Below are 13825 nucleotides of genomic sequence, written 5' to 3'. Positions count from 1 at the left end.
ATGAAAGAGGATTAGGGTTAATACAAGTGGCCTGTTATAGACTGTGGCACCACAATCACCAACATACCATATAGAAATGTCATTGAATGTTTCTCAGGAAATTCCTTTAAGTTTCTACTTGGAATCATAGAGCAAGAGAGATGAAAGGCATCTAGAAGGTTGCCTGGTACAATGGGAAAAGCTCTGACTCTATAGTCACAGAACCTGTGTTCAAATCCTACCTCTCACACTTATCACCTCTGTAGCCTTGGGCAAGCCTTTGTCTCTCCATGCCTCAGTTTCTTCATCTGTGAAATGAAAGGGTTGTACAAACTGGCCCTTGTAGTCCCATCCAGCATGAGCTGTATGTTTCTAAAGTCCAAGTTCCTATTAGACACATGAACCCCTTCTTCAATACCAACAAAGGTTTATTCCTGGCTATATTTCAAAATCTTGATTGACAGGAAATCCAGTATACCTTCATAGGGAAGTATATTCCATCTTTAAACAACTCTTTAATTATTGGGAAATTCCTTCCTACATTAAGTCAAAATCTGCCTTTATTTACTTTCAATCCTTTGATCCTAGATTTGTCATTTGGAGCCATACAAAATAAGTCCTAATTTCTCTTCCACATGATAACCCCTCAAAAACTGTAACTCAACTAGCCTGTTCCCTGATGAAGCTTCTCTGTAGGCTAAGCCAGAGATTCTCAAAGTGGGTGACGCTGCCCCCTGGGGAGCACTGAAATGATTGGGAGAGGGCAGTAGTAGCCTTAGGTGCAATTGGGGGGCACTGCAGAAAAAGAAGAAAGGGATGGAAGTATAAGGAAACAAGAGAAGAAAATTGTGAAAAACTGCTCATACAAGTTTCATCTGTTATGTAACAGAGTTAAAGTCATAGTGATTACATCATTTTCCAAATAAACAGACAAAATGCAAGCAATAAATGATCAAGTCTGCCAACAGGGCTTAATAAGCAAGTGTTGGCAGGTGAGCATATTGCACATTGTTGGGAAGTCCAGCATGCATCAGCAAGAATTTGTGCATATAATGTACTTATTTACATTATGATACTATACTGTTACATGATGGAATATGGCATCACCAGAATTCCAATGAAGGAAAAAAACGCACAAATTTACAATAAATTATTAAATTTAAGATGTGTCATTTAAAAATTTTTTTTGTATTTTTTGAAAGGACACAAATTTCCAAAAAAAAAAAATTTAAAAGATTAAAGAGGAAGGTGCTGAGTAATTTTTTATTTTTTAAAGAGGGCAGTAGCCCAATTAAGTTTGGGAATCTCTGGGCTAAACAATTCAAGTTATTTCAACTAGTTCTTATGTGACACAATTTAGAAGGTCTATGCCCTCTTGGTCACCTTCCTCTGAAGGCTTTCCAAGTTGCCAGCTTTTAAAATGTGTGACCGAGAACTAAACACAACACTCCACATGTGAATGGTCTAAAACAAGCAGAATACAATGTCTACTACCTCCTTGTCTTGGATACTATGTTTAATGCTGCCTAAGATTGCACTAACTTCTTTGGCAGTCACATCTGGCAACCATTCTTCCTCCTCTGGACTAGGTTAAAGAGACCATCCTTTGCCTCATTTTTTCACCTAGCCTTAATCACTGAATGGGTGCTGCCTCAGTCAAATTAAGACCTGCTATATACCTTAGCTTTAAAAGGTCAAGGACTCCCACCACATCTGGGGCTGATGGGGTACAGGTTCTGGGAACCCCCTGGAACTCTCCTTGAATCTTTCTACTTGATGAGGCATTTGCCTGAAGCCAGAAGCCTTTCATTTTCACTAGGCCCAAATCTCTGTTACTCTATTAGCCCTCCATTGTCAAGCTACTTCCCCTCTTGATCCTATTAAAATATCTATACCCAAATCTGTTACCCTTAAACTAGACTAGCCCTCCATTGTCTGTCATCTCCAGGTAGACTTTAGCTATTTCCCATCCTTAATCCAATTCCTGGGACTCTGACCTCTAGTCACCCCAGTCTCATCAAGATGCTCCCTGGACCCCTCCCATCACCCCAGACTACTAGACCACCCCTAGATCCCTCCCAGCTTTTCTGTATATAAAATCCACCTTGCCTCCATGAAGGCACTCAGATTCAATCCAGCTCATCTAGCTGAAATTCAATCTGGCCCGCTTGTCAACGCATGTGTCACAAATACTTAGGCTCCTTAAGAGTCTACCCAATATGGTGAATCTGTTTTACTTTGGCTGAGAGAAGGCTTGAGTCGAATTTATTTGGCAGGACCTGGCATGTCTGTATTTTGGGGTCTTGAGGATCCCTAAACCTAAACCTCAATAGGGCCATCTCCAATCATCCTGATGTGTATCTGGCCACTGCCCCAGACAGCTCCAGAGGAGAAAGTGAGGCTGGTGACTTTGCACAGCCCTCCCTCACATAAATGCAATACACTTGCATATCATAGCATCACCTCCATGACATCATAGTCCTCTTTCAAAATGAAAGACAAACAACAACCCTGTGAATAGTAGGAGCTGTCCCACCGGGGACCCAAGTGGAACTAGCCAATTGGGCAATATAGCTCTTTTCTCTCTCTCTTTTTCTTTCTTTCTTCCTTCCTTCCTTTCTTTCTTTCTTCAAGGAGTAACATATCATCACAAGATATCTAAGAACCATGCCTTAAACTCAAATTACTTTGGTTATCACAGATTGGCCAACAGGTCCCAGGCCAAACAAGCAACTAGGTCACTGTTTGAGCCCAGACTGACTCAGAGTGAATACAAATAGGAATTGTTTCCGTTTGGGCCAGAAACTAAGGGTCTTCCCTTCCCAATTTGTTTTTTCTGGACTAGGTTAAAGAGGTCATTCTTTGCCTCATTTTTTTTACCTAGCCTTAATCACAGAATGGGAGTTGCCTTGGTCAAAATAGGACCTGCTAAAGACCTTAGCTTTAAAAAGTCAAGTCATTCTGCTGCAGCTGGGGCCATCTCCAGTCATCCTGATATGTATCTGGCCACTGACCCTGATGGCACAAGAGGAAAAAGTGAGGCTGGTGACTTTGCACATCCCTCCCTCACTTAAATTCAATTCACTTGTCATGTCAAAGCATCACTTCCATGATGTCATGGTGCTTTTGCTCTTCAAGGAATGAAGGACAAACAACATCTAATTTCAGTCCCAGTTTTCCAACTACCTAATGAACATTTCTACTTCTCATTATCATCTCCATCTATTTAAAACCAAATTCATCATCTTACCCCTAAACTGGCTCTTCTTCCTGACTTCCCTGTTTGTCCCATTCACCCAGGCTTCATTTTTGGCTGATCCCTCTCCTTTCACATCCAGTTACCATATCCAAGAGAATTCTTGCTTTGTAACAACCCTCATATCCGCTCCTTGCTTTCTATTCCCACTGCTGCCAGTCCAATTCTTAACTGGGCTACTTGAATTTATTTGTTTTTAATATTTCGATAACTGTTTCAATGTAATTGGTTTCACCAGACTGCCAAAAAGACCAATGACAAAAAAAAGGTTAAGAACCCCCACCCCAGAAGGTAACAATACAATGAACAGGACGATCACTGGTTTAGAAATCAGAAGGACTGAGTTCTATAGCTGTGTGACCAGAGTCAACTCATAGAACTAGAAACACAGAATCACTTGAAGCACCTCTGAGATGTCAAAGGACACTGACACATTTATCTAATCAGAAGTTCAATAATATACAACATTCCAGTCAAGTGTTCACTCAATTTTAAGTCAAGGATCTACAACAATTAGAAGCCCACTAACTTCTAAGGAAGACTATTCCACTTCAGGACAGCTCTACTTGTCAAGAAGTCCATGAACCGAATTGAACTCTGCCTCTCTACAGCTTCTACCCTTAGTCCCGGTTAATTTCTCTAAGGCCAAGCAAAGCATGTCTAATCCCACTTTCATCTGCCCTCCACATACCTAAAGGTTGCCCTCATGTTGTTCACTCCAGGTCTTTTTAGGCTAAACATCCCTAGATCCTTCAACAAATTCTCATGCATGGTCTCCAAAACTACCCTCGTTTCCCTCCTCTAGACATATTTCAGTTTATTGTCAATATTCTTTTTAAAAAATACAGCATCCAGAACTGAACAAAATTCTCCATGTGTGGTTTGTTCAGGACAGAGAACAGCAGGAGCAGAGCATAAATCAGATCCTGGAACTCTTCTAATACCACTTGGGTTCACAGGAGCTCTTTTGGCTTCTCTATCACACTGCTGAATCATACCGAGTCTGCAATCCACTAACACATGCAGATATTTCTCAACGGATAGATACAGTCACATTGTGACATCCTGTCACAACCATCGGTGTCTCAGTTTCCTCATCTGTAAAAAAAAGATGTTCCAACTATTATGTTGGAAGCCCCTTAGGGGAAAGAATTGTGTTTTTATAATGGGTACCTAGAAAAGATTTGTAGTTGAACTGGAAGACGGGACTATATTGTCAGTAATGATCAGTAACATGATCAGAGCAGTGATTTAAGACAAATTTAGTAGCAGGACACAGGATGGATTAGAGAGGTTGAGAATGGAAGCCAAGATTAGATTAAAAACAACTGCAAAATTCTCAGTGAGTTGTGAGTGCCTAAACAAGGGTAATAATAGCAGGAGCAGAGAATAAGAGAAGGCAGCAATAATATTATGGAATTAAAACTGACAAAATTTGAAGACTGATAAAATATGTAAAGGAAGAGACAAAGATGATACCAAGGTTTCAAGTCTAAGGATAAGATTGATGATGCGATTAAAAGAAAGAAAGAAGTCCAGAAAACAAACAAGTATGGGAGCCATGAAAGGAATATGATTAGTTCAGTTTGGGACCTGAGATGATAATAGGCTATCAACCTGGTCCAGCAAGGGATTTGAAATATAAGCATGAAACCTGAGAATTAAGGACTAGAAATAGAGGTTAGTTCAAGGTTTCTTAACTTTCTATGTGTCATGAATTCCTTTGGTAATCTAGTGAAGCTTATCTACCCCTTCTTAGAATTTTGTTTTAAATGTTAAAAATAAAATATTTTAGGGACAGCTAGGTGGTGCAGTGAATAGAGCACCGACCCTAGAGTTGGGAGGACCTGAGTTCAAATCCGCTCTCAGACACTTAACACAAAAACTAGCCATGTGACCTTGGGCAAGTCACTTCACTTCAATTGCCCTCCAAAATGCAAAAAAAAAAAAAGCAAAATATTTTTCCTTTGTGTTATAAGTAAACTAATTTTATTAATTATATTAAAATACAGTTATTAAACTTTTTTTTCAAAAAATCATGAGCCCTCAAGTTAAGAACCCTGCTGGCTTAAAGATGTGGGAATGAATGAGTGTCAAGGTCATAAACTTGGCAGAAAAAAGGAAAAAAACTGAGCATATTTAGGAAGCAAGAAAAGGAGACACTGACAGAGACAGAAAAGGAATGATGCTGGAGATAGGAAAAAGGCAATATAATGAAGTATCTTCAAAGTCAAGGAGTAAGAGAAAGTGAAATGTGGAGGATAATACTTATGTTTTGAGAATGGGTAACTGGAAGTCAGCCATGTCATTGACAGTAATAGGGAAGTCAGAAAAAGGGAAAAGTTTGGGGGAAAATATAATAAGTTCAATTTTGGATATGTTGAGTTTAAGATGGCTATAGAACATTCAGTTCAAGAGGTCTAATAGGAAGTTGGAGATGCAAACTGGAAGTCAGGAGAGTGGATAGGGCTGGATAAATAGATCTAAAAATCATCTGAAGAGAGAGTATAACTGAATCCATGGGAGCAGATGAGATCATCAAGAGAAACGATATTAAGTGGGAAGAGAAGAAAGCTTCGGAGAGAACCTTGGAAGATACCTACAGCTAGCTGAAGCAACCTGAATGAAGATCCAGCAAAGGAGACTAAGAAAGGAGGAGAACCGAGAGATCAATGTTAGCAAAGCTAAGAGAAAACACAATATCCTAAAGACAAGGGTGATCAACAGTGTCAAAGGCCATAAAGAAGTCAAGAAGGATGAGGATAGAGAAGAAGTCAGTGGTTTTAATCAAATGATGAGGTCAGGAGCCAGATTGCACAGAATTAAGAGAGTGAGAGAAAAAGAAGCAGAGGCACCAATTATATATGACCTTCTCAAGGAGTTCAGTCATGAAAAAAAGAAGAGATATAGGATGACAGATGGTAGAGAAGTATTGAAAAAGTATGGGTTTTTTGAGGATGGAAGAGATGTGGACACATTTGCAGACAGTATGGAAGCAGTCAGCAGAAAGGAAGAGTGGAGATTACTGAGACAGTAGAGATAATAGACGGGGCGATCTGCTGGGGAAGACAGGATGGAATGGAGTCACTTCTGCATGTAGAGGGGCTAGCCTTGGCAAGAAGAGTCACCTCTTCACGTGAAATGAGGGTAAAGCAGAAGATCATGGAGGAAGGCATCTGAGTGATAGGAAAACAAGAAGCAGAGGAAAAGCGGAACCTCTTAGCTTTGTTCAATAGCACACAAATAAGAATGAAGGTAGCAGATGGTTAGAGAAATACAAAGCTGGGGATTAACAGGAGTAGCAGCAACCACACTGACACACCCAGGATGGCTGCTAGCACAGGTTCCTAGATCTGCTTTATTAGGAAACGGGTCAACAATCTTTTTTAATTACATTCATTAGTTCAGGGGAAAAGTCAGCACCCTGAACTTCAGAGAAAATCCAAACAAAGAAAATATAAGTGGAGAAATAAAGACCAACATACAGGGGTTCTAACTGTCTGAGAAATTAGCACAGATCAACAGACAGATCCAACTATCTGACCAAGGCAATACATACATAGTTACCAGAGAGAGAAGCACAAACATCAGGATTTTTCAAAGCTGGGGACTCCTTAACAGCTATGCAGAGTCTCATCTGGTCAAATCACAAGAACACTTTCAAAGAGTGAGTCTCAAAGCAAAATGATGACCTTATAGTATATATACCTTTTTAGAGCCAGAGGGCATCACAACCTTCATGACTCAATGCCTAATTAGAAATTAACAAAAGGTGTGAAAGCCTTCCTACAAGCAAACCTGCCCTAAGCAAGCTTCCCTTAATGGGCTCCATGTGAGGCCTATTAATGGACAGAGAAAATGTTATATTCCATTAACATTATAACAAGGAAGGTTGGTGACTGGTAAAGGGAAGAAAGGGACTTGAGAGAAGAAGATGGTGCAGAGTTGAACTGGTTCATCAAGGGGTCAAGATGGGGAAAGGAGGATGGTTTAAACAGTACAGAAGTAATGGTCTGAAAAAGAAGTGAGGGGTAGAGGGACTAGAGATCATGGTAAAGATGAACAGAACTAGAGGTTATAAAGAAGAGGAGAAAATGGAATGACAAAAAAGAATGTGACCAGATAAAGGAATTTTAGAGTTAATAAACATGGAAGTAGAAAATCTGTGGGAGATGGCAAGATCAAGGGATGAGCATCTGTGTATAGATGAGGTGTGAGGAAGGAGTAGGTCATGGAAAATAAGTAGGTTAAGGTACTGGGAGATTAGGCTGTTTGAGGAATTCTCTCTCTCTTTATATATAGATATATATATAAATATAAAGTATATTATAGTCTATATATACATATATAGAAGCCCCATGCTATGAGAGCAGGAATTGGGAAGAAAAGGAAGACTGATGAAGAATGAGCTATTTATGGAAAAGGGTGACAGGAAAAAAACTTATCAAGGCAGCATATGAACCCACAATTGCCTTCCATGATCCCATTGTAAAGAATCCTTTCTTTCCCTTTACTGCCTCTCTGAAAGCTATCTGAACTTTTAAAAAGCAGTATTAGCTAAATAAAGCCCCCAAAACAGATACTAATGGTAATAGACAAAAAATTACCTTGGCAATTTGAGGTTTCATTTTTCATGGAAGATGTCATGACTGGACTGGTGAAAGAACATGAGGCTCCTTGGTTCACATTAACACTCATATCATTAGTGGGATTGTGCAAATGGCACGTACAACAACATGGCAAGGGTACTTGAATCTTTTTATTCAAGTCCTCCTCTCCTGGCTTTTCTAAAAATGAAAAAAATAACACCTGTATTTTAAAAATATATATACACACTGGGGCGGCCAGGTAGCACAGCGAGTAAGAGCACCAGCTCCAGTGTTGAGAAGACCTGGAGATCGAATCCCGGGCTCAGATACTTAGCACCCACCCAGAAACACCTGGCCGTGTAACCTTGAGCAAGTTACTTAACCCCAATTGCTTAGGGGCGGCCAGGTGGCTCAGCGAGTAAGAGCACCGGTTCCAGTGTTGGGACGACCTGGAGATCGAATCCTGGGCTCAGACACTCGGCACCACACCCAGAAATAACTGGCCGGGTAACCTTGAGCAAGTTACTTAACCCCAATTGCTTAAAAAAAAAAAAAAATATATATATATATATACACAATACCTGCCAATGATTCTACCCATCAATGAAGAAAAGATAACTCACAAACAAATAAAAATTTCTGCAAAAAAGGTCTGTTCCATTTACTAAATTCAATGCAATCCAATAAATCAAAAGTTGGCACATGTTAAAAAAAGTTAAAACATAAAATCAGATTTCTCACTTGCTGAAAATGAAAGCAAGAAGAGAAATTGGAGCAAATATCTATAATAGTACTTTTTTTTTTTTTGCCTTCTGGAGGGCAATTGGGGTTAAGTGACTTGCCCAAAATAACACAGCTAGTAAGTGTGTCAAGTGTCTGAGGCCAAATTTGAACTCAGGTCCTCCTGACTCCAGGACCGGTGTTCTGTTTACTGCGCCACCTAGCTGCCCCCAATAGTACTTTCTTAACTGATGATATTTCTACAACCAAATAAAAATGTGATTTTGATAACAGCAGTTAACACGTCTGTGCATGTCTGATAAATATTAAATAATGATGTAAGCCACAGGAAGAGTGAAACCATCCCTACACATTAAGCTCTTCCTTTTGCATAAAATTGTTTTAACATGCTTTTAACATGTTTTAACAAGCATTTCAAATGTGGTATTCTAAACACACTGGAATTTTCATTAACACATTGTACATTATGATCAGCAGTCATTTGAATCTTAAAAAAACAACAGATCTCAGGTAAACCAAAAGACATTTTAATCACTATTTAAATTCAATAAAGCCATTAATATTTTCATGCCTAAATACATCACTTGAGAAATCATCTCTTCTACGTGATTTTAAGAGGACAATTGTCTTGCTTCATATCTGTATACCCAGGTGGCTACCACTGTATATTACACATAAGAGGAATTTAACAAATGTTTTCTGAATTTAGTTAAATGAGAAAACTTTTGCTCAGAGAGTCACTTGCCCAAAGCTACCAGTAAATGTGACAGAGCTACAACTTGAGCCAAAATCTTCTAACTTTGCTATGAGAAGAGTCATTAATCCATTCTTGAAACTAGTCTTCTAAAGTTACCTATAGACCACAAGTATTACTACCATAAACTTTTTTCGTCCTTTGGAATACTACAATCAGGAAACTCAAGTAGAATTATTTATTTATTGGGGTGGAGAAGATTTAGAATCATATATCACATCTTACTTTTATGAGAAAGGAGATTATAAATAAGCAGTGTGAGGATTTATTTCCAAAAATAACATTTCCGGGGTGTGACATATATCTTAGGGTCAGTACAGATTTAATCTCCTATACCTTCTCCATCTATATTAGCATTCAGTGATAATTCATCTTCATGATGGAAACTTGGAAGCACTGAAAGATCATGCTATACCCTCTAAATAATCAAAAAGATGATTTCAGTAATAGTTTTCTGTCTGTATAATGACAACCTACATACAGTACATGACGCACATCATGTACATCTGATATACTGCTACTCTTTGTAAACGAGTTAATCAGATCACCTCATTTCTAGTTCATTCTCAGGCCTTCAAGTTTCACAGGTCACCTGAAATCCTTTGGCAGACCACAGGTTGTACAGGCCTGCTCTAGATAAAAAATAGTTCCTTATTTTTATTTCTTCAATACTTCCAAGGATCCACAATTTCATCCATATGGGTGTCCCCTTCTGTCAATAAAGACTACAACTCCTCCATTCCCTATTAGTTTTAGAGAACATTGTCACTGCTAGTGTTAGTAACAGTGATCCTCCTCCTCATCATCATGAAGAAGAATAATAACATTAATAATGACAACTCCCTTCTGTAACTTTGTTTTATGTGGTACTCACGAGGAACCTAAAGTGGAGGAACTTGCCCAAAGTCACAAGTAAATGTAAAAACCACAACATGAATGCGGGTCTTCGGAATCCAAACACCACAGCTGTTTCCACTCCAGCATTTTGCCTCTGTGTTGTCACTCAGAAGTTGATAAGGGGTCTGGAAGCTATCTATAAACTACTCACCAGTAAGAGACTGCTGCCATGCCAAGGCAGAACAAAGTAAGGCTAAGCTTTTCCCACTTCCTGTGGGGCTCTCCAACAAACAGTGCTGCTTACTGTTTAATCCTCTAACAATCTATGGATACAAAAAATGACATTATCAACTTATGTTAGCTCACTGGATCCTGCCTACATCAAAAATGGCAATTGAACAGCAAGTAAGAAATGAAGAACCAGGTGAGAAAGTAATGTGTGCAATAGAGCAGGAGGTTTGATCATCTTTTACCCGATGGATGTGCTTCCAATAAAAACTAATAGTAGAAAATTATATTCTTTGCAATACATGGCAGAGTAGATTGTTGAAAGCAACATATTCTATAAAACAAATAGAAGCCCTTATTCAAAAACCATTTTTTACAAAAAGCACTTTCACAGTCCTAGACCCAGTACCATCACAGCTATATCTTAGTGGTGATCACAATTGTTTCCCTCAATGATTAGTACTTAGCACAGTGCCTGGCACACAGAAGGCACTTTAAAAATGTTTACTGAAGTTACTGTGTTACCTTGGGCAAGTCACTTAACCCCAATTGTCCTGCCTTCCCCCTTCCAAAAAAGAAATGTTTATTGATTGACTGACTTTTTTTCCCCCATGTTCTTCCTAATAATTCAGGAACCATTCTTGATCTGATTACTCTCTATATAAAGCTGAAGTAGAATATTTTAATAGAATTCTCATGTGCAGTGTGTATTGTGAGTATCTTCACTCTAATGACAATGTAAATGGTCTTCTGGAAACTACTTACAGAATTCATCATAGCAAGTTGTGATGGGTAAGCTTTACAAGGGAAGTGAATCTTCACTCCACCAATAATGTACTCAGATAGTGTTGAAGACATTGTGATTTTTTTTTGCTTGTTTCAGATTCCTTCCTGCAAGACAAAATTTAAATGAATAGTAAAACACTAAAACAAAACCCCCAAGACTTTGAAAGGCACTGACCTAAGCAAAAATAAAAGATGGAAATTGCATAGGATCACAAAAGGAATCTCAGAATACTCATTTGACAGATGAGGAAACTGAGGCCCAGAAAGGCTAAGTGATTTGCCATGGGTCACACAAATATTAAGATATTAAGGCTGATATTTGAAACTAGGTCTTCTGACACTAGACCTAGCTCTCCTTTACAATACTGCCTCTCCAATTTGCTGGTCAGGCACACTGAATTCCTGCTCCTTCATCTGATTTGGTAACACTGGATTCTTAAAAGGTAGATCACACAAACTTTATAATAACTGGCAAAGTATTTTGTAGAGAGTGGAAAAGGGAATGGCATGGTGAAATTCAGAGAGGGTAATTGCCAGGTCAGCCTCAGATTGCTGAGTTAGTTCAGTAAAGAAACTCTCAAAGACCTCTGTCAAATCACAAAAAGGTATTTCTAAGATCCCTTCTAGCCCTAAAATGTATGAAACTCAGCTCCTGAAGATCTCCTTGGTTTCTGAAAACTTACTTTTCCCCTTTTCCTTGGCATCTCTTCCAGAAGCAGTCATAGCAACAGGTAACAAAAGCCTATGGTCAAACACTATATTGGCATGCAGCCAGAGAGGAGAATTCAAAGACATTGCTTCCTGAACCCCAACCTTCTGTGAATTCCCTAGACACCATAATCTTGGACTCTAGCCTTCTATCAGAGAAAGGAGATTTCCAAGACAATGCCAACCATGAGAGTTTCCCCATCCCTGATTTCAAGAGTTCCAAACACTGAATAATCTCTAGAGCAAGGATTCTTAACCTGATGCTCTGTGAACAGTTTTTTTTTCCTTAAATATTCTGATAACCGTATTTCAACATAATTAGTCGCCTTTGGAATCCTATGTATTTTATTTTATACACTTAAAAATCATAAGGGATCCACAGATCCAGACTACCAGAGTCCATTCCAAAAAAAAGGTAAAGAATCGCTATTCTAGAGAAATGTCCTCAAATATCCTGCTCTTTGGAGATGATCCCTCACAAAGGATTATCACCCAGCCAAAAAGGCAGAATGGCATTAGAGCCTAAAGTCAGCAAAAACAGTACGAGGTATTAGTGGCCCTACACCACAGCAACATCAAAGATATGAGTTGATCCTCCTGACACAGCTTTGGCCACCAGTTCCTTATGTGTACGCTCCAGTGCTCCTTCAATTTGGCTCCACACTTTCCCTATGTGTGTGCATCTCTCTTCCTCACCTCTATATGTCTACTCTGTCTACTGATGCTAGGTGTATTTATGGGAAAATGTGGACCAGTGGCAGATCTTTTGTTGTAACACTGTGCCATTTCTACAAGTGCGTTTACTTTGAATTGTGTCACCTGGTTAAATACTAAAAGGTAAATATAGTAGTAGGCACTCATGATCTATATACTTTAAGGGGCAAGGATGCTTTGAGTACCTTGAAACTGGGGTTCCCAACCTCCAGGAGAATCTATCCTATAAATTAAGCAGATCCTCCACTACTGAAAGAGTAAATCCTGGAAAATATTTCTTAAAGCACTATTTCTTATATTCTTTTAATGATGTTAGATTTTAGACAATGATGAAATACAAAATAATTGTATTCAGAGTGTTCAAATATTGTTAGTTTAAAAAAGGATCAATAAATCCAATGAAAATTTTTGTTCTTTTTAATCAATGTATAGAATTCTTTTATTTTTCCATATTGCTACAATACTACCCTTGCTTCCAGTATATGTTGTCTCCCCCAACAGAACATAAGTTCTTTGAGAAACTATTTCATTTTAAATTTGTACCCCCAAGCCTAACAGAGCCTGGGATATGGTAAGTGTTTAATAAATGCTTACTGATCAATAAATACAAGTTGATCTTTAATTCTTTTCTCTCACTCCCCCCCATATCTACTCTGATGCCACCACCTGTCAATTTTACCTCTTACTTTACTTGCCTTCCTCTCTAGATTTTCAGTGTCCATTCATTCCACTCTCTTCTCTCTAATCACACCACAGCTATTCTAATCCAGGCCTTCATCACCTGCTGTCCATATTACGGTACTATAGCTTCCAAATGGGTCTCCCCACCTTCATTCTCTCCCCAAGCTAATCCAATCTCCATATCAATGCCAAATCAGAATCTCTAAAGTGCAGGTTTGATCATGTCATTCCCTTCTTGAAAAGTTTCAGTGGCTCCCCAATGCAACAAAAATAAAATACTGGCATTTGGAGTCCTTCACAATATGATTCGGGCCTATTTTTCCAGCCTTGTTTCTACTCCCCCCAACTACTCTTCCCCAACCACTGTAGATATGATCCAAACTGGTCTACTTGCTGTTCCTTCATACAAGCCATTCCATCTGGCATCCTGTCTTTACCCTATACTTGGAATGATCTCCTTCAATTCCAGCATTTGGAACCCCTAGCTCCCTTCAAGACTGCGGTCCAGTGCCACTCCTTCAAGAGGTTTTTATCCCCTGAACTCCACAGATA

General features: G+C 38.9%; 1 protein-coding gene across 2 annotated transcripts in view; it reads right to left on the bottom strand.

Moving 5' to 3' along the window:
• BRIP1 (BRCA1 interacting DNA helicase 1) overlaps positions 1-13825 on the bottom strand; it is a 240837-nt gene that overhangs the window by 225968 nt on the left and 1044 nt on the right. The window contains exons 2-4 of one of the 2 annotated variants that reach the window (XM_069078100.1): positions 11150-11275; positions 10368-10479; positions 7843-8022 (exon numbers count right to left, since the gene is read on the bottom strand). In XM_069078100.1, the coding sequence (XP_068934201.1) occupies positions 7843-8022; positions 10368-10479; positions 11150-11242 (385 nt within the window). In that variant the 5' untranslated portion in view covers positions 11243-11275. Of the gene's footprint in view, positions 1-7842; positions 8023-10367; positions 10480-11149; positions 11276-13825 lie in introns of those variants that run through there. The other variant, XM_069078101.1, reaches the window with a different exon arrangement.

The sequence above is a fragment of the Petaurus breviceps genome, unplaced genomic scaffold (assembly GCF_028583685.1).
Source record: "Petaurus breviceps papuanus isolate PSGF00001 unplaced genomic scaffold, PetGlider_PUasm1.0 91023, whole genome shotgun sequence".
NCBI classification, from domain to species: domain Eukaryota; kingdom Metazoa; phylum Chordata; class Mammalia; order Diprotodontia; family Petauridae; genus Petaurus; species Petaurus breviceps.
The sequence above is the reverse complement of the archived record's forward strand: the minus strand, read 5'-3'. Positions and strand labels throughout refer to the sequence as shown.